At 40.2% G+C, this 23,638-nt stretch overlaps 1 protein-coding gene across 2 annotated transcripts in view; it reads right to left on the bottom strand.

The window, feature by feature from the left end:
• The window catches only part of MSH3 (mutS homolog 3), a 179,010-nt gene that overhangs the window by 101,522 nt on the left and 53,850 nt on the right, over nt 1-23,638 (bottom strand). For both annotated transcript variants that reach the window (XM_045020759.1, XM_045020760.1), the window contains exons 9-12: nt 21,754-21,866; nt 20,600-20,714; nt 8,397-8,481; nt 7,659-7,768 (exon numbers count right to left, since the gene is read on the bottom strand). In XM_045020759.1, coding sequence (XP_044876694.1) covers nt 7,659-7,768; nt 8,397-8,481; nt 20,600-20,714; nt 21,754-21,866 — 423 coding nt within the window. The remainder of the gene's footprint in view (nt 1-7,658; nt 7,769-8,396; nt 8,482-20,599; nt 20,715-21,753; nt 21,867-23,638) is intronic.

Below are 23,638 nucleotides of genomic sequence, written 5' to 3'. Positions count from 1 at the left end.
TCCATGTGTGAAATAAAAGTTGAAAAAAATCTACGTTATCAATATTATAAAAATGTGCTCTCAAATGTACTGTTCAATAAAAATTCTAAACATTTTTGCCTCTTTTAAAGTCAAGAAACAGAGTAGAATTATCAGATATTAAGCCATGTTGGAAGAATTTTGTTCCAAGATGAATATTAATAGTCAACCTTATACCTTGGTTCTTAATCTGCTTTTATATTTGTACAACCACTTGCATAAGCTTTCTATCACTGGAAAACCTAAATCTAAAGTTTGTAGATATTCTGCAAAGAAGGTAGTCATTACTGAATGATGTAAAATTATCCTACATGTTAGAAAATACTTATTTAGGTCTTTTATTCAATTGCACACTCCTCTGTCCTTTTCACAAAGTCTCAAGTAGGTCAGCAATTTGAATTCCAATCTGATTTTTAAAGTGGATTTTTCCAAAATAAAAGCTAGAATAATTTAGCCGATTAAATTGGATGAATAACTTATGATAAATCTCTTCATTCAAGTGCAGTACAATACAGCATATACAATGCTGAAACTGTTCTGTAAACTATATAAACATGAGAAAATCTCTAATCAATTGATTTTTAGAAAGAGTTCAGTATTTTAAAGGGACTGGTTAAAATCAAATCCTGAAATATCTTCTTATTTTATACTACCACAAGGTATGCAATTGGTCCAGTAAACTAAAGAATAACTAAATAAGCATTTGTGAATTTGGTTCCCAAAAAATCCACATTGTATAATAATACTGCATTTAAAGGCATCACGCAGGAATGTGCTACACTGAGTTACTTACTAAATTTTTTTAATTATGTCCTACTTACCAGTGATATAGGTCAGCTTAGTTCTAACTTTTACATTATATAAAGCAGAATTAAAATATTACATTTTGTATGTGATTTGCAATTTTTATATGTGGGTTGCAATGAATTATGTTTAAAACATAATGGTTTGACTGAACATTAAAATATAACTAATCTAGGCAACTTTCTTTCATATAAGGTTTTATTTTATATACATGTAGAAGTTAAATAATTTCAAATAAAGAATTTATCAGAAGACTCTTTTTACTTACACTATATTGCCCAAAATAACTTGGGCTCTTTCAGCATAGAAATGATCGCAAACTATGTACAGTAGATGTATTAAACTAGGATCTGCCATATCACAGCCAATTCGAAAAAAATTAAATCAACCAATCAGTACAATTCAATGTACAAGAAGTTCAATACACATTAACCTATAAAACATCACATGCTGCTTTCTGCAGATTATGTCATATAGGTAAAAGATTGGCAATTTTAACAACAATTCAAACAAAAAAAATCAAATCTTCCATTTAGGTGAAGAAAATATCTGAATTTTAAATTCACATAACTGAACAGTTAGACGTGAACAGCAAAACAGAAGAAAATATTTGTGTGCGCACATTATGATGTACAGCATTAAGATTCTCAGGACTAAGGGTCTGCAGCTGGGCCTGGGATCAGCTAACTAGCTGCAGCTGAAACCTCTAATTGACCAGATCACCTGATTGGCAGAGTGGTATTGCCATGACCACTTTTAAGCCCAGCTGTACCAGTTGGCCAGCAGGTATTTGGCCACAGCTTTGATCTCTCCTGTGTCTGCCTTGTCCCCAGTTGTGCCCCTGCTTTGCCTCCGCCCTGTCCCAGCCCCTCCTCCTGGTTCTGACTCTGGCTCTGACTGCTTTTGCTCTGACCACTAGGCATGGCCCCCATTGTTTCAAACATTAGGCCTGGCTGCCGATATCCCAGTCCATGACAAAGATGGCCTAAAGGTTTCTGTTTTTTACATAAGTAACAGGTCTTACCTTCCCTCTTCCTGGTGAAATAATCAAAAAATCTAATATTCAATATCCCTTTTCCTTAAAATGGGGTATTGGGAGAGGTGCAATTTAAGTTTTGATCTTGATCTGTAATTGGCAAAAGTCCTCCAGCAAAAAGAGTGAAGTCAGGACCTGGCAATTCTAATTCCCTTTTGGGGAGGGCTAGAAAAGAATGGAGTCTTTAAGGCCTTTTAAATACATCATAAAGGAGCACCAAATAGGACAAACAATATATTTTTGATTTGACTGTCCTCAGACTTAGTTTGATTGTAGGAGAATTTACTTCCTCACTTTGAATCTCTAGTTTTACATATACAAAGACTTTCCATATCTTAATTTGTTAGTGGCTTTACTTTACAATTTCTTTGACTAATTAATTCACACCTTTTTCAGCTTACCCTCTTTCTGGCTTTTTCTTGATGTTTCTTCAGAACATAGTTTACTGAATAAGACTACATAATAGTTTGTGGGGTAAAAAATAGTGGGATGTTACTCTCTGTTTCAGAAGGAAATAAGGAACAAAATGTTTCCCAGAAACACACATTGTCTTAGTGGAAGAAAACTAGTTCAATTGTCCTGTGTTTTTTTCTGTTTGTGGTTTGTGCAAAATTGGTTTGCTTTAATCTTTTCTTACTCTTGTGTGAAGTTAACTCCTTTTGTGAAAAAGAAATGTTTCTGTTCATTTAAGGCATAATTTGAAGTTAAACATCTAAAGCACTTTTCGGTGTTATGTGCATAGCAAATAATAATAGATTAAAAATACAATGACTAATCACACTTTAGCTACACAGCAATTCCAGTGTAATTACAATGTGGTTATGATTTTTGATACCTGTAATTATCACTAATTCAAACAGCTAGGTATTTAACTATGTAAGGGAATTACTATTACCACTTCTCTGGTTTTGTACTTAATACAAGTGTCTTTAGAACCCAGGTACAGGAATTACATAGCATTTATGCTGTAATTACTTTAAGTTATTAGTGAACATTTAGATTATATGCATTAGTGACAATGTCAGGTATCAAGAAGTATAACAAAGGTGGGGTCATACCTTAATTACTATGTAACTTCAGTGAAATTATAGTGTAATCTAATAACAAATTAATCTATTCCCTTCTAGTTCTGTTCACCTGTTCTTTCTACACAGAAAGACAATCTAATACATCTCTCAATTTTACAATTACACTTTTTTAAAACATACTTTTACCCTAAAAAACTAAAACTTGCTGCCATTTGAAAACACAGTATTCTTGAATGGATCTAAAATGATTACTAGTAATATGCAAGTTTTATGAATTTCTATCGCCACATCTGTTAAAAGAATGTGCAAAACATCCAAATGATAATCAAGCACATATGGTTATATTCAAAAACAAATAAAATGTATTTCTGCCACTTGTGCCAAACAAGGGAATTGTTAGCTACGTTAGCTTACATGAATGAATGAATGATTACTGCATTTACATAAAGCTAGAAACAGCGTACAATGGTACCAAAAACACAGCTAGCAAACTGAATAAATTCATGTTAGTAGAGAAAATGGTTGCATCATAATAACAGACTTTAAGATCTCAGAAATATGTTATAACCTTCACTTATATACTTAATATTGATAGTGATGCTACAGAATCTTTTTGAATAGGAGGAAAATTTAGCCCATTAAATCCTATGGCAGGATTGATAGTATTATTCCTAAATTATTCCTGTAAAATGAGACTCTAGTATTGAAATGGGTATCTAGCGAGCTTTGAACAAAGTCCCTCAAATAACTTGTTCTGCTGCCCAGCTGTCTTACTGTGGAGTCAAGGGAGCAATGATGCAGTTAAGCTTGAAAAAATATTTCCATTCAAACTCTAAATTTGGATTCCCACTTTATCCTCTTCCTCTCTACTCACTCAATATGTTTAGTTTGAAACTTCTCAGTTTTAGTATCTTAGGCCACACTATAATTTTTGGGTGAGAAGAATCTAAATTTAGTTAGGTAACTTTGAAAACTACAAGGTTTTTCTTCCAGGGAAAATTGTTCTTTCCATTTCTATAGTATGTCTCTTCAAATAAAAGCAATCTTGCTTTACCGACTTCAAATTTGTTCTATGCATCAGTGTTTGACGAAGACTTGTGTATATTGCTGATTTTGCTATTCTTCAAAAGTCAGGGCATTAGTGCTAGCAGGACACTAGTCATTTCTCTCTTCAGTCTGGTCAGTAGTACCAACAGTATTCAGGCATAGATCTCATTAATTCCAAAATATCCAGGCAGTATTTTCAATTGAGACTGTAATGACAAAACCCTTGTGAATGCCACATTTATGAAATTCAGACATCACAGTAATTTATACTTTACAATTTTCATCCACTTATGCCAACATACCCTATGAAACTTGTAAACCTTACAGCTAACCACAGTGGAAAAAATAACTAAATATAAAGAAAAAATATAGTGTCTTGGGCCACTATGAAAATTCCCTGTGTGCTTGGTTCCTGTCCTAGCTCACAGTCCACTTCTGCTTCCAGTTTGAGAACTTGATTCTTATATTAATTCTGGCTACATTAAAGACTGCATCTCCGTCTATTTGCAAATCTCAAAACCCAGAACGCAGCACATTGCAGCCAAACATAGTGCATTCTCAATCAGATCCAGCCATGGAACAAACTTATTAGACCCAGAGAGCCTGGACATCCTGGGGTCATGCTACACAACAACCCTCTTTGATGGATCTTTCCTACCATAAGCAGAATGGTATTTACAACAAACACCAGCACTTCCTCAGGAAAACCCTACCCAAGCTTCCTACAACTTAGGCAGACAGAAGAGCCAAAGACTCCAAAGAGCTCACTAGGGACCCACCTATGCCAATCTATTAACTCAGGTGCTAAGATAATGGGCACTAATACAAAACCCTTAGATAAATAAGAAGAATATATTTTAGTTATGTTTCCAACATCAATTCTGCCTATAACTTGCCCACTCTTCATTTACACACCATGCCAGATCTATTCATTAATCCATCATCCTCTTTCACTTTTGCCTAAGAATTCTGTTTCTATAACTTGCTAACCATCACTCACATTTATGGTATGGGCCTGAAACAAGCATCTTTCAGTTCACCCTCCATTTTCATACCAAAGACATTATCTTTCTTCTTACCATATTCCTGGATCACTTTAACATGTACATACTCTTGAAATCTAGAACCCCTTCAATTCTTCCAGAATCAAACCACCACTGAATGCAATGCTACTCACACGTATGGGCCAGAGAGTCTATAGTACCCCATAAAATAATCATACTGAACTAAATATCACTTGGTATGGTATATTTATCTTAATTTCTAGTTTAAGCACCTATTCACAGCTCTAAGTGCCTTTATACACTTAAATTATATAACCACTATAATAATATATTCACCATATACAATATAATAGATCTCTGCACAAAATATGCCAACCACATTTCAAAATGACCTTACATTTGACTTCTCACTAGAGCTATTGGGAGGATGACAATTCCATTTTGTGGAAAATTTGAGTTTTTGAAGTTTGTTTTTGTTCCACTGTATTACAACATATATTCCAAACAAGAGAGTTCCGGTTATAATTTCTCTGCATGCACCTGTGTGCATGTCACTGTAAATAATAGTACAAAATGGAATGGAATTAAGAAACACAGTCAGAAATGGAGAAACAAAAAAAAAATTCTTTTGTGACTCCACTTGAAAAGAGAAATGTAATCTACTGGTTTGACCACAGGACTTCCTTCCACACTGAGAGACATGGGCTGGGGAGGGAAAAGACTCTCAGTGCCAGTTCTTTTCCCGTGTCAAATCAAAGAGCACCGGGGAGGAGTGTGGAGACTACGACTGCAGTCTACTAAAATTGGTTTTGCTGGAGTGCAGGAGAGAACTTAGGTTGTTTCAGGCTGTGACGTTGGTCTTTAAACTTCCAAGCAGCTGCACACCCCTGCTTTTCATACTAGTCCCACCACTATCAAACCATCGTGAAGAAGAACAGACCGATGTGTTTCTTCTTTTTCCCTCTTTAATTCTTAGGGCTGCAGCGGTTGTGGAGCCAGTGCCTTTGCTGACAACCACCCAAGCAATTTCCAACAGGATGTGGGGCTCCTGAAGTGCCACAAAAGAAATTAAGTAACTATTTTAAAACTATTTTAATAAAATATACTATGACTGATATATAATATTAATATGGTCATATGTCACGATTCATTTTTACACCAGGTGAGGTCCAGAAGTTCCATCCACCCTTTCTAATCAGAAAAGGTCAGGCATATAATATATAGCTTATTAAAATCAGATGCTACACTGGAGCTCTGGAGAGTACTAAATATTATATTCACTTTTGTAAAAATGCATTCAAGATGACCTTGGGAATTATAGGCCAGTGAGAGCCTTACGTTAGTATCAGAAAAACTGGTTGAACTAAAAAAAAAAGTTATACAATACCTATAAGGAATATATGATAACCAGCATGGCTTCTGTAAAGGAAAAAAGAAGCTCACTAGTATATTATGTTTTTTGAGTATGACAACAAAATAGTGGAGAACTGGATGAGGTAATTTTTTTTTTTTAAAAGCCCCTGACAAAAATCACATACTACAGACTAACAAGGAAACTAAGCAGTCGTGGTTTAAGAGGTGAAATACTATAATGGATTAGAAATTGGCTGAGACAGAAAACAAAGAATACTGTAGGAATAATGGTCAATTAGCAAAAAAGCAAAAAGATAACAATGGGATACCTCAAGCTTCCATTCTAAAACCTGTAAAGGGAGGCAAACGGAGGGTAATTTTCCAGATAAAATAAAATTATTTAGGTTAGCCCAGTCAAAACAGATCAGTGAAGACCACTCTTCAATTTTCAGCTGCAGTCAGAAAAGCATGCAAAATGTTAGGTTGTATAAAGAATGGGACAGAAAAAAGAGTGACGTTATATCAATGGTAGGACCTCAGCAGAAATACCAGGTTCAATTCCAAACATCCTAGTCTTAACAGATATAAAAGAAATGGGGAAGTTCAAAGACAGGCAATGAAAACAGATGAAGGCATGGAAATACTTCATTTATTTGTAGTCCAGCATTACTATAGAGGCCCCACACAAGATCTGTGAAGGGATATTAGAAAGACCAAGACAGTTCAGTTCAAAGAGAAGAGGAACAACAGGGAATATGCTAGAGATATTACAAAAAATGTATTTTCAGAGAAGTTAAATCAGATGTTCCTATTTACTCGGTCAAATACTACAAGAACAAGGAAATGTTCAATTAAATTAAAGGAAACAAATTTAAAACTGATAAAAGGAAATACTCTTCTATACAACACATGATTTAGAGACGTGACATAAAAATATCCACAGTTATATTAAATAGAATAAAATAAATTAGGGATATAAACCTTCACGTTTCAAGGCACAGGCCAAGCACAGAGTAGCAGGCTTAGGAAGAAACTTTCCCTATGAGCAGTTTATTCTCTGAAGCGTCTGGTATTGGCCACTGTCAGAGAAAAAGATAGTGGTCTGGATGGACCACTAATCTGATTCTGTATGACAATTTCTAAATTCCTATTGTTATTAGAACCTTCTTATGTGTGCTGTAGCAAATAGAAATTAACAGATTTACAATGTTCACAATTTAACATAACATGAATATCACACTTTTACCACTTAATAACCTAGCCTAAGTTTTCTACAGACCTCAGATCTTATGAAAAAATAAAGCTGTGCTCAGCAAGCATTATGATTCATAAAGCACAGGTTAATTCTGAAATAAAGAGTTACTTTACCTGGATTTCATAAGAGGTTGTGTCACCCATTTCTTTAGTTTCCGACGTCCAAAGGAAGTTTTGGTATGATCCAAGATCCACAATAGGCTGCCTTTTGTTTTCATATCAGTCTATGGTAAAAGTAGCAAGACTGTTTTTTATTAATTGAATAACTGCACCAATCCAAGTATTAAATAAAATGCATTTCATTTAGTTTTACAAATACTAGAATTAAACAAGAGCCTCTATTTTCACTTGTATGCAAAAGTGTTATGTAAAATATCTTCAACAGTGAGTCAGAAGATATTTAAGATGATTTTTTCCCTCTTTCAGCAAGCACGCTTTCTCACAAGACAGCCTCATAAAATGATAGAGATGAATTCTACAAATTAAATGAGGTTTGTAAGCATGAGCCAGTGATATGGAGGCAGTGCCAAAAAAATACCACATTAAAATGACTGGAATGAAGTTGCTCAAGAGCTTCCAGACTCAGGAGGAGGTTTTCAACAGCACCTGTGGCAGTGGGATCCTTAACTCCCACTGAAAATCAACAGAAGTTGAGGCCTGCCATTTGTGGCTCTGAAAATTTTCTCTCTTTACACTCTGTTCCTATTTAAAAGCATTTAAAGTTTCTGAGTGAGATTTTCAAATGGGCATAAGGGATTTAGACGCACAACTTCCATTAAGATTAGTGTATTTAAATTCTATAGACAGCTTTGAAAATGTTAGACTATCAATAAAGTATTACATTTTCCTCACCTGATTTTGTAAGATTTCCAGATTTTTCAGTGTTGTCCCATTAATTGTCATGTATTCAGCTTCACTTGATAACTGTTTAAAGTTACTGGGAAAAAACATTTCAGATGTCATATTGCAAGTGCAGAAAGAGACATCAGTGAAACACAAACATGTTAAATCAAACATTGGCTGTGTGGTGCAAAATCAAGTAAAAATGGAAAGCAAATCAAATAAACTATACTAATAAAATAACTGCACATAAATATCATCTAGACAGGTCTCTCAACAAGTAAACAATTACAGCAAGAATTTATACTTTTGTTACAAACAATAATAAGCAACAGCTGCATTTTGTTTATACATAGGTCATTCTAATATTTTGTTTTTCTCACTTAAAGGACTCCAGTCTACATTTTGTATTATCTACACAAGGTAAAAACAACTTTTTACACAGTTTTTTTCCACTTGCCTCTCACAATCCTCGCTTCTACAAATTTCACGTTATTAGGGTTACAGTTAGCCTAACTTTTGCTAACAAAAACTGTTATGCATTAAAATCCCCTACAAATCCCTGTCAGTTCTTTCTCTACTTCCACACAGTTTTAATCACACTGTTAAACAACAAAAGAATACCAATTATAAATTTTTTGGATGTTTTTCTACATTTTCAAATATACTGATTTCTATTACAACATAGAATACAAAGTGTACAGTGCTCACTTTATATTATTTTTTATTACAAATATTTGCACTGTAAAAAAGAAAAACAAAAGAAATAGTATTTTTCTTTAAGGTTATGAAGCCTGTTGTCCCTTTTCTCTGAAAACAATTAGGGACCTCTGAAAGCAAAGTCCTGGATAGTCTGTTGGATTCTAGGGATTGCACAAATGACAACAACCACGAACACCTTCTCATAGTAACAGCTGATGCCATGATTCAAGCAGCTGAATCTGCATTGTCCAAACTGTTCTGGAGAGTGGTCCTACTGACCAACTTACTATCTACCACTATGACTGCGAACTCCTACCTACATCTCTCTGGTAACTTGTCTTTAAATTTTAGAATACTCCCCAAGAGAGTGAAGTCACAACTCAGGAGTGCCTGTTGGTTTGCATTTCTGAGTTGCAGACTTCCTGAGGAATAACGTTTGTGCCTCTTTGTCCAGCATGTTGTCCTTGTCTCTCCCACTCAATGGCAGCTGCCACCACAAGAGAACTCGGGTGGGTGGGAGTGGGAGCAGAAATGTTCAAACCCCTGCAAGGGGATGAAGTATCTCCTCTCGGTTCGTTTTGCGATGGAAGGCAAGAAGGTGGGTGTCTACCAAAGAGTCTTAACTGGCTCCATAATGGCTCCATAAAATCAGAAGAGCTACACTGGCTGGGGTTGCCAATACCAGAATATCTACCAACTTGTGAGCACTTTCATTCACCTCTTCAGTCTCAGTGTCAAGTACAGAAGCCACCCTTCCCATAAGACCCTGTGGTCCTCTGGTGGTGAGTCAGTTGTTGGCTCAATAGCCTCACCTGGTGATGAGGTATAGGAAACAGCACGCATCTAGGGTGGTGGCTGATATTTGACTTGCAGTGAAGAAGCTGCCTGGGTGACTTCTAGCTGCTCAGTACCAGTGAATGATGTACTCGGTGCCAATGTTTTTGGTGTGCTCTCCATGACAGTGAGCAATACAGCTGGGGGGGGGACGGGTCCTAGCTGGAGGGAGAAAGCCCCTATGGCATCCAGAACAGCCAGTGATATGCACCTGGAACCCATCCTTGCTTGGACCATTGATCTTTAGAGGGAGGTTGCTGCATGGCGCATGGTCCCAAAGTCTCTGATGAGAGGTTACGTTCCCCATCCTGGATGGGATACAGATGACCTCACCTCTAACACCAAGAAGAAGAGTGAGATACTTCTGACAATGGAGTGGCAAATCCAGATGGGTCTGGTGAGAGGTAGCCCGAGCCCATGGATGGTAGTACCAGAAAAATCACTGGAGGTTTTCCTCTCGAGAGTGCAGGCTTTTGCATAAGCTTGGGTAGCAGTACCACAGGATCTTGACATAGTGAGGCATGAGCAGGAGGCACTGGTACCATCCATGGGCCTTCTACTGCTGGTGATACTGGTATGGAGAGACTAAGCAGGTCCTTTGTGGCTACATAGCATAGCATAGCAAATTAAGGGGATATAGCTATTCAACGATCCAGATTATATCCCAGAAAATGTCACACAGGTGTTCACTGAATGTTGCCTGCAAGACAAGGTTAAGACTCTCAGAGTCTCGATGAGTTTGCTGGTGAGGTAGATAGACTGGTGTGGCAGGAAGCAAGCTCTCTCTTCCTGAGACAGAGATAACAGTGTCCTATAGTTCTGCACTCCCTGAGAGAGCATCACATAAGCCCCATGCCATGCTTACTTCTCAGAAACATCACATTATAGGTATGATAAGGACATGTACTGATCTAAGCTTGAGTAATGTGGGACCCAAATTCCAGGGGCAGTTTTGTGTTTAATCAACCTGACTCTTGAGCTCACCAGTGAAGAGTGGCACAAGGCTAGCAACCCTGATGTGGATGGGGACTAGGTACAGGAGTCCAGGGATTCCCAGAATATAAGGGTAAGTCCGACAGCCAGGCCCTGAAGCTTTGAGAATCAGGGCTGTGTAGAACTGAAGGGAACAGGATAACCGCTCTCTGACTTATCCTGAATTAGTACGGGACTCTCAAAGTGAAAGAGGGAGGATCACCCCATCCAATTGCCTTTACTGCTATAAGACAGCAACAAAGAGTCCTGTGGCACCTTATAGACCAACAGATGTATTGGAGCATAAGCTTTCGTGGGTGAAGACCCACTCTGACGAAGTGGGTATTCACCCACGAAAGCTCATGCTCCAATACATCTGTTAGTCTATAAGGAGCCACAGGACTCTTTGTTGCTTTTTACAGATCCAGACTAACACGGCTACCCCTCTGATACTTGCTATAAGACAGTAACTCTGTAGTTAAATCAGGAAAGCAAAGAGGGAAGGCTCCTAAGTACAGCCAGAACATGGGGAAGTGGGGGAAATGGAGCTCAGAGTTAGGCACAGATCACACTAGGGTAGATGTTGTAATAGCACCCTAGGAATAAAAAAGACAACTGAAGGAGAACATCCCCCCATCAGTCTTGGCTATTGACTGGTTTCTCCTTCAGGGATTCTATCTACCTGTGAGCGCTACCTACATGGTATCTGACCCACCCCATCACTCTAGTAATATGGTAATATCCAAGCAAGCTAAATGATTATGCTGCCTAGACAACTTCTCCCATATAAGGGCAAGCACTTTCTGTCCCTCCTCTTCACTCCACTAATCTCTTATTCTCTTTCATTTACTTTCTTCATTCTTCTGTTTGCCCAAACACACCACGTCGGAGAGGAAGACTGGATAGAACAGATGCATAAAGGTTCTAGGCTGAGAAAAAAAAGAAAAAGGAGGAGAGACGACAAAGTTAGATCTAAAAAGGGCTAAAAACATGACTACTTCGTGTACTGCTTTCTGGCAGCTACAGTCATTCAGCATAACTGTAATGCTGTCTACAAAATGGAAAAGAGGAAAGATATAAGGGAAAAGGGAGTACAATGCAGATCTTGCTGAGTAACTAACAATGAAATTCACCCTCTCCGTACATACAGAAGCTGTGCAGCATACGGTGCATACCCCATGTAAACCCTATTCTAAGAGCTTAAGTGGTACTTTAAGTCGTGCATAGACTTTGTACTGGCCTTCTGCACAAGGGGTGAATTTCACCATATGTGGATAAAATTCTTGTTCAGTTATTCTGAAGTTTTCCTCCTTAAAACTCTTCTTTAGTTTATGAAAGTAAACTATTTTGAGATGGTATCCACAATGCATACACATGAAATATTTCTGACTGCAGATCCTGAAAGTTGCATCATTTACTGGCCACTGGTCCTCACTGTACTCTCTAAATTACTCAAACAGGACATTTTTCTGGAAGTTGATGAATTCCTTTCAAATAACTGATACCAAACTCTAGGAAACAGTGCTCTAAAAGCTAACCAATACGAAGATTACAACCAGCATGCTCTTTGACTGTTGAAAGTACTAAAGAGGTTTTTCAAATGTGCCAATGGGAATTAGGCACTCAACTCCCACTGATTTTCAATTAAAATTCTGTGCCTAACTGCCCTTTGTGCCTCAGAAAATCTCCTGATAGATGTTATTCACCCTTTTGATAGAAATCACAGAGAAATAAAGGGTCATCTAGTCTTATAATATTATAATTAGAATATGCCTCTGTAATAGAGATGTTTCCTTATTCACTTCTATTTAAAAACCTCTCCTGAAGAGTAATAAAAAATCTGGAGTACTTCACGCAAGAGAATCACCTCATTACTTATGTGGGAAAAAGCTATCCTGAAAACTAGTTCCATGATTCTCTAAGCAGTCAAAACTGATGTTTAGCAGTTTGCAGGCACTCTTCATAACTCAAGGGAATGTTTCCTTTGTCTAAGCCTGCTTCCATTAGATCTATAAACTTCTTAGACTGAAAGTTGTATCTCACAGCACACATCATGCTCACTGACTCATCAGTACATGCTCATTGACCTGAATTCTCCCAGCAATTTTAAGTTGTCTGTCAGTGTGGCAGAAGCATTTATTTTATGTGCTTCCTGTAGAATTGCAGAAAATAACTTAATCTGATACCTGCTGCATAAAATGCATTCCCCTTCCTGAAATTAACCTTATGGATTACTTTACTGACATCTTTAATGTTTATTTTTAATATGACTGAAGTTGTAGTTGGCCCAATATTTCTATATGTAACATGTTACTAACAATGATCAGAGCCCCAGGAAACAAGTAGCTACTGAAAGGGAGTCCCCGTATCTGATAATCAAGGGAGTATAGGTTACCGACATCACTTCTTTCAACAAAGTACAACAGAAGACAAGTTTCTTAGTTCAATATCACCAGTTACCTCAACACTACGCATTTTCTTTGTAGCGTAACTCTAGGATATCAGGAAATCTTTAAACTTTCCATTCAGGTGCTTTCTTTGTTCATACATTCAGGTCAGGCCTGTTATGTCAAGAGTCAACTATTACATTAATCCTTTTCCTTCCCATTCTGTAATTATACTCAATTTGGAACTTGCAGCTAGTGCAGAATGTGGCAGTCCACTTATTAAGCAAGGTCTAACACTGAGAGTACATTGCACCTGTACTACTGAATGATTTCCAGGTGAAATTTAAGGTGTTTCAAGTCCTAATAGGTTTGGGTCCCCACTATCTGAGGCCTGGTCTACACTAGGACTTTAATTCTAATTTAGCAGCGTTAATTCGAACTAACCGCTCAACCGTCCATACCAGGAAGCCATTTAATTCGAACTAGAGGGCTCTTTAGTTCGAATTTGGTACTCCACCCCGGCAGGTGGAGTAACGCTAAGTTCGACATGGCTAGTTCGAATTAGACTAGGTGTGGATGGAAATCGAACTTAGTAGCTCCGGGAGCTATCCCACAGTACACCACTCTGTTGACGCTCTGGACAGCAGTCCGAGCTTCGATGCTCTGACCAGCCACACAGGAAACGACCCGGGAAAATTTGAATTCCTTTTCCTTTCTGGACAGTTAGAATCTCATTTTGTGGTTGGACATCGGGGCGAGCTCAGCAGCACCGGCAGCAATGCAGAGCTCTCCAGCAGAGGAGTTCATGTAATCTCTGAATAGAAAGAGGGACCCGGCATAGACTGACCGGGAACTCTTCGATCTGATCGGTGTGGGGGGCGAGTAGTCTGTGCTTTCGGAGCTGCGCTCCAACAAACGGAATGCAAAGACCTACGAGAAGGTCTCCAAAGCCATGATACAGACAGAGGATACAGCCGTCATGCAACGCAGTGCCGCGTGAAAATCAAGGACCCCAGACAAGCCTACCAAAAAATCAAAGCGGCAAACGGACGCTACGGAGCCTGCCACCACTGCCCCACCAGTGACCATGGACTCTGATGATGGGACAGTGTCGACGGACAGTTCCTCGACGATGTTCACGGACGGGGAAGATGAGGAAGGGTTTGTGGAGGACGAGGCAGGCGACAGCGCTTACAACGCTGGTTTCCCCGACAGCCAGGATCTCTTCATCACCCTCACGGAGATCCCCTACCAACCCTCCCCGGCCAGGAACCCGGATCCTGAATCAGGGGTAGGAGCAGTCGGTAAGTGCTTTAACCATGTTAACTTTTATTCTTAATATAACAGGAATCTGAAGTGTGTGAAAAGGAGGTCTCTGTATATATGGTGATAGAACAGAAATCCTCCTGGGAGAACGCCACGAAGCTCTCCTGCCGTTAATCGATAAGCATCAGCAGGAGGTTCCTGGGGAGAGCTGCCTTATTGGGTGCTCCGTGATAGCACACTTTTCCGCGCGAGGCTTTCATGCGGTATTCAGGGAGCACTGCCTCCCAGAGCACGGCTGCATAGGTCCGTGGTTCGTGCTACATTTCACGCAGCATGCGCTCTCTATCTCCTTCAGTGACCGTCCTCAGGGTGATCTCGCTGGGAGACTCCTGCATCTAAGTAGGGGAAGAAATGTTACGTTACGCCTGGTCCAAAGTATTTTTAATAAATAAACGGACAGACGGCATAGCACAGACTCAGCACGCAGCTGCGTGACGAGCGTAACGGAAAGCCAAAGAATCAAATGGACGCTCATGGAGGGAGGGGGGAACGAGGACGCAAGGTATCCCACAGTTCCTGCTGTCTCCGAAAAGCATTTGCATTCTTGGCTGATCTCCAAATGCTTCTAGGGTCAAACACAGTGTCCGCGGTGGGTCGGGGCATAGCTCGGCAATTTACGCACCCCCCCCCGACCCCCAGAAGTTAAAGGAAAAACAATCCTCTGTTGACTCTTTTACATGTCACCGTATCTGTACTGAATGCTACAGATAGACGCAATGGTGCAGCACTCAACACCAACATCCTTGCTCCCCCCACGCTATGGATGGCTGATGGTACAATAAGATGGAAATCCATCCTCATCATCAGCCTATTGGCACATGGGGCAGTGCAAAAGGACTGGTAACCATAACAACCATACCAACTTGCTTGGGACAGGTCGGTCAAGGCCGCCTGGTGCTAATTTTTCATGGTAGATGGTGCAGTATGGCTGGTAACCGTCCTCATCATTGCAACAGGGGGCTGAGCTCCATCAGCCCCCACCCTTCATTGTAAAGAAAAGATTCAATTGCCCCTGGACTAGCAGAGGGATGAGTGGCTCCCTCCTCCACACCCCTTAATGTCATCTCTGGACTATCATTGCAGCTGGAGGCTTCCTTCCACTCATTTCTCACAAACGACTACCTGTGTCTTATTCATGCATTCTATATTACTTCATCACACAAGTGGGGGGACAATGGTATTGGAACCCAGGAAGGCTGGGGGAAGAACGGAATGAACAGCTGGGGTTGTTTCAGGAGCACACCCTGTGAACAGCGTTCAGCTAAAAATTTATGCAGGATTGGACAGAGAGCAGCTGTGGTCTCTGGTTCTATGATACAGTGGTTCTCTAGTACAGTTGCCCATATTCTAGGCAGGACTGATTCTATTTTTAGATACCCAAAAAGGAGGGATTGACTCGGGGAGTCGTTCCCAAATTTTGCTTTTGCGCCCCTGGCTGATCGACCAGGGGCACTTATGACAACACCAAATGGCGCAGTGCAAAAGGACAGGTAACCATGACCATCTTATTACCGTCTTCTTACCAGTTCATGGTATGGTAGACGGTGCAGTATGCCTGGTAACCATCGCTGCTGTCATGCAAAAGCAAAAGCATGCTGCTGTGTAGCGCTGCTGGTCCGCCTCTGTCAGCGGCATCCAGTACACATACAGTGACATACACAAAAGGCAAAATAGGGTCCATTGTTGCCACGCTATGGCGTGTGCCAGGGCATTTCATGGAAAACGTGCTCGAAATGATTGTCTGCCGTTGCTTTCCCGGAGGAAGGAATGACTGGCGACATTTACCCAGAATCCACCGCGCAAATGATTTGTGCAACAGCTGGCACAGGGGTCTCAACAAAAAATTCACAGAGACAGCCTAGACTCAGTTAATTGTTCGCAAAAAAGTATCATTGCAAGGAATGCACTAACTGTTTCCCATCTCATAGCTTCCACTGTCTCCAGACCTTCCACAGCATGCACCTCGCAGAGGCTGGCAAAGATTAGGCGGCGAAAGAAAAAGACAAGGGACACGATTTTCGATGAATGTGTGGGCTGCTACCTAGCCGAGGCGGACCAGCAGAGGCAGTGGAGGGAGAAAGTCTCTCTGTACCAGCGCTCACACAGCGAATGGGAGGAGAGGTGGCGTGAGGAACACAAGCAGGCGACTCAAGCAATGCTTGTACTAGTGAGGGAGCAAACGGACACACTCCGGCGACTTGTGTATGTTCTGCAGGACCGCTGCAGGACAGAGCCCCCGGCAGTATCTCTGCAACCGCCCTCCCCCGCCACAAAGTCACATACCCCCCTCACCCTAAATAACCAGGAGTATGCCCGCCCTGGGCCGTGAATACTGTCACTGCACCCCAACAGAGTGCTCAAGTAACCAAAAGCTCTCATACCCTACGTTTGCATAAGTCCTTCCCTTCCGGACTCAAACAAGTCCCAATCCCAGTCCCATCCCATAACTGTGTACTTAAGTAATAAAAATACTTTGCTGTTAAGTACTGTTTCCGTCATGTTTTTTCACTGAAGACTGTGTTTGAATGGGGTGCGTGGGGAAGTGCGTTGCTAATTGCATAGGACAGGCACCTTTCCCAGGGTACAGACATGGGGGCCGGATCAGCAGCGGGTAACACACACAGTGCAGTCAGCAGGCACCGTGGTCGGTATGGGAGGTGGTTTCCAGGTTCTGTGTGGGCGGTGGGGATGTGACTTTTTAGCGGGGGAGGGCGGTTACAGATCTTATACAGCGGTCCTTGTTGTGGACCGCTGAGTCACGCAGCAGAGGAATCTGTATCCGTCCTCCTCCGCCACAAGGCCACATAGCCCCCCGCACACAGAATCCCAAAAAGGAGGGATGGCAGGCTCCGTTGAAACAAGCAGTCCGGCAATGCGGACCGCTGTAGGAGCAGGAGCCTGTCATTCCTTGAGTTTAGAGGCGGTCTTTACATCAGCGCACACCCTACCCACCGTTTTTCTGCGTTCCAGTTTCGACCCTTTAACGAAAAGTCATGAATAAAGAAACCTCTCCTCAGTAACAGTGTGACATGTATTTTATTTTTACACGTGTCTTGGAAGTGGAGGAAACGGGGAGAACGGGGTATTTAACCGAAGAGGAGAGTCAACAGTAACTGGGTAAAGAAACAGGGGCAGGTTCAGCTTCTCTGTAAAGAAACTGAACAGTCACAGGTCACGCTGCTCGCTGGTATTTAAAGAGTTCCTTGTCGCTGTCCCAGGCGCCTGTATAGGGCTTCATGAGCAAGTGCATTAGCGGGCAGGCTGGGTCACCGAGAATCACTATAGGCAAATGCACATCCACAACAGTTATTTCGTGGTACGGGAAGAAACTACCTTCCAGCAGGCGTCTGAGCAGCCCACAGTTCCTGAGAACACACGCATCAGGAACTTTGCCCGGCCATACGACGTTCATGTTGTTAAAAAGGCCCCTATGGTCCCCCAGTGCTTGCAGAACCATTGAAAAGTAGCCCAATTTCTCAGCAGCTGAATGTGGAAGAGGTGGACGATAAAGTGCGAGGAGGAGAAAACGGCGAGGATCGCAGCGGGCTCCATGCTTGCAGTGCTGTGGCGTCCACGCTGTCACTGACCAGAAAAGTGCACGAACAGATTGCCCGCAGGCGCTTTCAGGGAGGGAGGGAGTGAGGGCGTGATTGACGGTTCAATGACGACAGTTACCCAAAACCACCCTCGACACATTTTTTCCCCCAGCAGGCATTGGGGGCTCTACCCAGCATTCCAATGGGCAGCGGGGACTGCGGGAACTGTGGGATAGCTTCCCACAGTGCACCGCTTTGAAAGTCGACGCCGGCCCCGTGAATGTGGACTCAGAAGTTCGAATTAGTGTATTTAGTATGGATACACAAATTCGACTTCATAAGGTCGAATCCACAAATTCGAATTAAGTAGATTCGAAATAGTCCTGTAGTGTAGACAAGGCCTGAGAGAACATCTGCCTTTTTGTGTGTTATTGCAGCAGTGGAAATCATCCAAGGAACTTAAGCCAACACCATCCATGGCAATACAACACTTTCAAAAATGACAGGTCCTTGACTTTAGAACTCACTCTGCTCCTTTGTTTATGAGAACTCATATTTGGTGATCTTCTGCATACAACAAGATGGACCTATTTGTTCAACAGGCTTTTTTCAGGTAAGTCTGATTTGTGGGATAGACTGGAGTGCTGTGACTAAGATGCTACCTGAGGGATATGGCATGTTGGTATGGGAGATGATATTTAGAGTTGGGGAGATATATGACTTTTTTTTTCTTATCAGACCTACAAGGCTTGCTGAGTGTTCTGTTAATATTTTGTATATTTTTTGGATGGAGGAAAATGGGGGGCTTTGTAGGAGCAAACCAAATCCAAATATGTTATTCTACACCATGTATATTTTATAAGCATAAGCAGTTTAGAATCAACCCAATATTAGAAAAATGTTAGAGACTGACAAGCCCAAATATCATCTCTTCTAAAATTCAGATTTTAAAAATTCTCTGTAATGCATAAAAATTCTAAATTTTCCAAAACAAGGTCTGCAATAGTGAAAAGGACATTTGTCAGCTGTGAAATCTACCAACTAAACCTAAAGTATTCTGTGTGTTTTGGTTTATTGTCACGCCCACTATTGCTGTCCACCTGCCCACATTACTTTTACAAGACAGTGAGGCAGTGAAACTAGATTTTTGTAAGAGAACAAAGTTATTTTGTGGCGTGTAGGAAGCTCCAGAAGGAAGGAGGAGGAGCAGGGATGGGGCATGCTCCGGAGAAGAGGCAGGGCAGGGGTGGGGACTTGGGGGAAAAAGGTGAAATGGAGGCGGAACCTGTGGTGGAGGTTAAGCATCCCCCCAACTAGAGGGGAAATCAGTGCCTATGCATTTAATGTCTTTCCCATAAACTTATTACATGGTAGTTTACCCACCAATATGGTACCACGCACTGAACTCCCTGGATTTGTCAATGTGTTTTAAATTTTTAAATAAGTGACCAGATTCACAGACTCAAAAAGCTCATAAACATTTGGATACATTAAATACACATGTGCTTCAAAAGCTAAAGAGAAAGTGCGTGAAATATTTTCGCAGGAAAATAAAATATCGGTGAGCTCATCGTCATAAAAAAAAAAAACCTTTAAAATGCAGCAGCAGACTTTTGTCCACAAAACAAAACAGAAGTAAAGTTGAGATAAGCTGTCTGGGCTTTATTAACAAACTTTTTCACTTCCCCTGACAGTATCAGTTTCTGCAGCTTGTTTGTTTTTAATTACATTTGGCTGTAGTACAAGCCAATTTAAATATTATTACTGACTACAAGTGTATTCTTTCCTATTTCTAATGATTTTTATTGAATATCACTTGATGTTTTGTTAGTGTTAATTAGGAACTCAACTGTATAACATCATGTTTACAAAGATCAGGTGCATTAATATTGTAGAAGGGAAGTTGCCAGCTAGAATTTACAAAATGTCAGATGGTTAAGGCCCTACTTCATTCATTCATTGTAGATCCTACAATATTAGGCTTCATCCACAATTCTGATTTTAATTAGCTTACTCTGCACAATTCAGAATTTTGCATACATTTTGAGTATGTAATTAGTACTGCACTAACATTCAATGCCTGTAAAATGTAAAAGGCTAAAGTGACTGGACTTGATTTCTACAGTAATTGTGTTAAGACTTTTAGTCTTCTGAATTTTAACATTGTACTTTTTTTTTAATTAACATCATATAGTTGCAGCAAAATGTCTGATTACCAAAAAATTAGCAAGCACAACATAATACTTGAATGTTTTTCTTAAACTAATAGGTCTACTCTGGCTTTTCCAAATTACTGCTATTAATAAAGGTCCATTATTACTTTTCCGCAATTTTCCATGTCTTGTCTGCAACTCAGCCACAATAATTTGAAGATCATCCCGCAATTCAAGTATGGCCTTACAGAAGGCACATTTTTATCATTATTTTGATTTCCTGAAATTTATATAAAATAACTTACCTCGGGTTGTAAAGTATCTTTTCCAAATTAAATTCTTTGAGGTACATAATTACTGCTGCCAAAGAGCAAATCACAGGCTTATCCAAGTTTAGGATTATAGACAGTTGTTGAGAACCTGCAAAAATATGATTTCCTTTGTTAAATGATTGTCACTAAAATTGAGACACGATTATCTATTTTTCAATTCAGTCAAGTAGAAATAGAAGATTTTATTGTGAAAGTGTTAAAAATATTGTTTATAAAACAACAAAAATGAACTTTTAAAATAACATCTACAAACTGGGACAGCATAGTTTATGAATTTCTGTGTTGTTCCAATGCAAATAGGGATATAAAATACTGGACTTTGCACTCAGTTCCCCCCACTCTCCACTAGAAATTGCTGATTATCAGTCCAGATGATTAATAAATTTACAGACTAAGGCCTTGATCCTGCAAACTGATACATGAAGGTGGCACTGGTTCTGCACGGGTGCACATGATTGCCCATGCAGATGAGGACCTGTTTTGTAAAGTTGCTTTATGAAAGTAGAATTTTGCTTTTACCTATTACTTTCTACTATAGCTCCACCACAATACCAACAGTATCAAATTTTGCAATAAAATATATCTCAACATAAAAAGGACTTTTACCAGACTTTACTGCAGAGAAACTGAAACAAGCATAAGTGTGCTTTTTAAACTGTTTCTTATTAGCAGAGTGTTAATTAAGAAACATTTTCATAGGTTTTTGCCAAATTTTCTTCACTTTTTACACAATGTGCGAATTTAAGTTTTCAAAGTAAGTATCTTCAGATGGGGAAAAATATTAAGAATTCTTTATTACTAGCCTACTGCTCATTTCTCGAGATCACATCATCATTCTTGAAATTTGTGAAATTCCACATCTACTCTCATTCTTCTCCAATTTAGTCAGAGATATAATAGAGGTAACTTCTCAGAAATATCTACAGTACTACATAGTCTTTACATTTCTGCCTTTTTCCAGCTACTTTACTTGTTTTGCAACTATGTACCAGTTCAGAGGGTAGTTAAATATTTGTATTAGTCAGACCTAGCGGTCCAAGCTCCATTGTACTAGCCACCAGTCCTGTATTTGTCTATAAAGCAACTAATCAACACTATAAATTTCAAAGACTTTCTGAATGAAGTACCTGTGGTATCAAGCACTCCTCTTGCATAAAAATCAGTAATCAGCTGGAAAGCACGGCTATATTCAAAATAAATGCTTTCCATCCTTTCTATTCGAATTCTGTCATCTCGTAAACTGGAATGAAAAAAATAATGCTCATTAGTTTCCAATTCTTAATCTCCTTTTATGAACTAAAGGAGGCTCAGACTTCAACTCACTGTTTTTTTCCTCTTTCCTCTCTTTTTATTGCTAAGAAGCCAGGGGATAGTAAATGAAGATATCAGTTGCAGCATCTAATCTAAGAGGGTTCTAAAACAATTTTAACTTTTTTTTTTTAATTAAAAACCTGCCTTCTCTCCATAAAACTCTGTATGACTAAAGTTATACTCCCAAAAGTGATTACCTAAAAATGGCACCTTCCTACTCACCAGATCAGTTTCCTGAATGTTTTCAGAACTATATCTTCTGATTTTAGTGATGAAACCAATTTTTACAACTCAGAATTGTAAAAACTCTCACAGTCAACACAGTTAAGAGGGAAGGAGCTGATACCTTCCTGGCTAAGGGCTTCTCTACACATGAAACTTCATGTGGAATAAGGTAGGGTGTAAATTTCAAGCAGATTACTATTCCTGACTAACTACATTTGTCAACGCTCTTATTTCAGAATAAGAATCCCTTATTCTGAATTAGCTTAATCCAAATTAAACTACTGGTAATTTGGAATAAACCACCCTTATTCTGGAATAAGAGCATCCACACAAAATCAGGAATAGTTCATCAGGAATGGCTGTTGTGGAATAACTCGTTGTGACACTGTGTACAAATCCTACACCAGGCAACAAGGGGTTAAAGAGCAGTTTTAGGTTTAGGCAGCCCTGCCACACATGCAAGGCATACCAGTCTTGGAGAAGGAGCCTTAAAAAGGGAGAAGCCCATTTCAGTGGGACCCATCCCTGGGAGATGGGCAGATCTCACCCCATAGTTCCCAGGAAGGAGCACCGTGGAGAATGAAGCTGGCAGAGAGTTCCTACATGATATACCTGAGGACACTGAGCTAGCCTACAGCTCATCGGGTATCTCCCAAAAGGAGGGAGGCCACTGTTCCCCAACATATTTCTGTTTTCTGTCCACCTGTTCACTTCTGCCTGATACCTATCTGGGGAAGGGAGCATCATCTTTATTTGTCTGCACCACACCCAACACAATGGGATCTTGATACTTCAGTGGAGTTCCTAGATGTTACAGTACTATATAATATATGCAATAGGAATGGAATGTTTTTCAGACTGAAAGGAGGGCCCTTTTTTGTGTATGGGACCCATATATTAAAAGATGGACACATCTTGTCCAGCAACTGGAGTTCTCCAAGATGTGTCTCTCTGTGGGGGCTCCACTTCAGGCGTGCCTGCACCCTGCACCACTGATGAGAGATTTTTGGTGTTGGTGCCCATTCAGCCCCACGCATGGGCCCCACACATCCTCATGCCCGTGTTAAGGCTATGTTGGGCTGCATGGGCGAACCACTCTAAGTTCCTTCTCCACCATAAAAACCCACCAACGGAGAGTCCAAAGCAGAAGGGAAGGAGTGCAGGTAGTAGAGCACCCACAGGGACATACATCTCAAAGAATTCCATTTACTGCACAGGATGAGTAACCTCTCCTTCTTTGAGCAGTGTTCCTGTGGGTACTCTACTTCAGGTGACTCCCAAGCAGTACCCCTTTAAAAAAAGGGGGAAGGGGATGGAGAACAGTCCAATATAGAAGAGAGAACTGCATTGCCTACAGCAGCATCTGATCGTGCTGCAGGTGCCAAGACATAATGATTAGAAAAGGTATGAACAGAGGACCAAGCTGCCATTCTACAGGTGTCTGCAATTGATACATGCTTAAGTAAAGCTATCGAT

Source organism: Mauremys mutica, chromosome 6 (assembly GCF_020497125.1).
Source record: "Mauremys mutica isolate MM-2020 ecotype Southern chromosome 6, ASM2049712v1, whole genome shotgun sequence".
In the NCBI taxonomy this organism is placed as follows: Eukaryota; Metazoa; Chordata; order Testudines; family Geoemydidae; genus Mauremys; species Mauremys mutica.
This window is presented reverse-complemented; position numbering and strand designations above follow the sequence as displayed.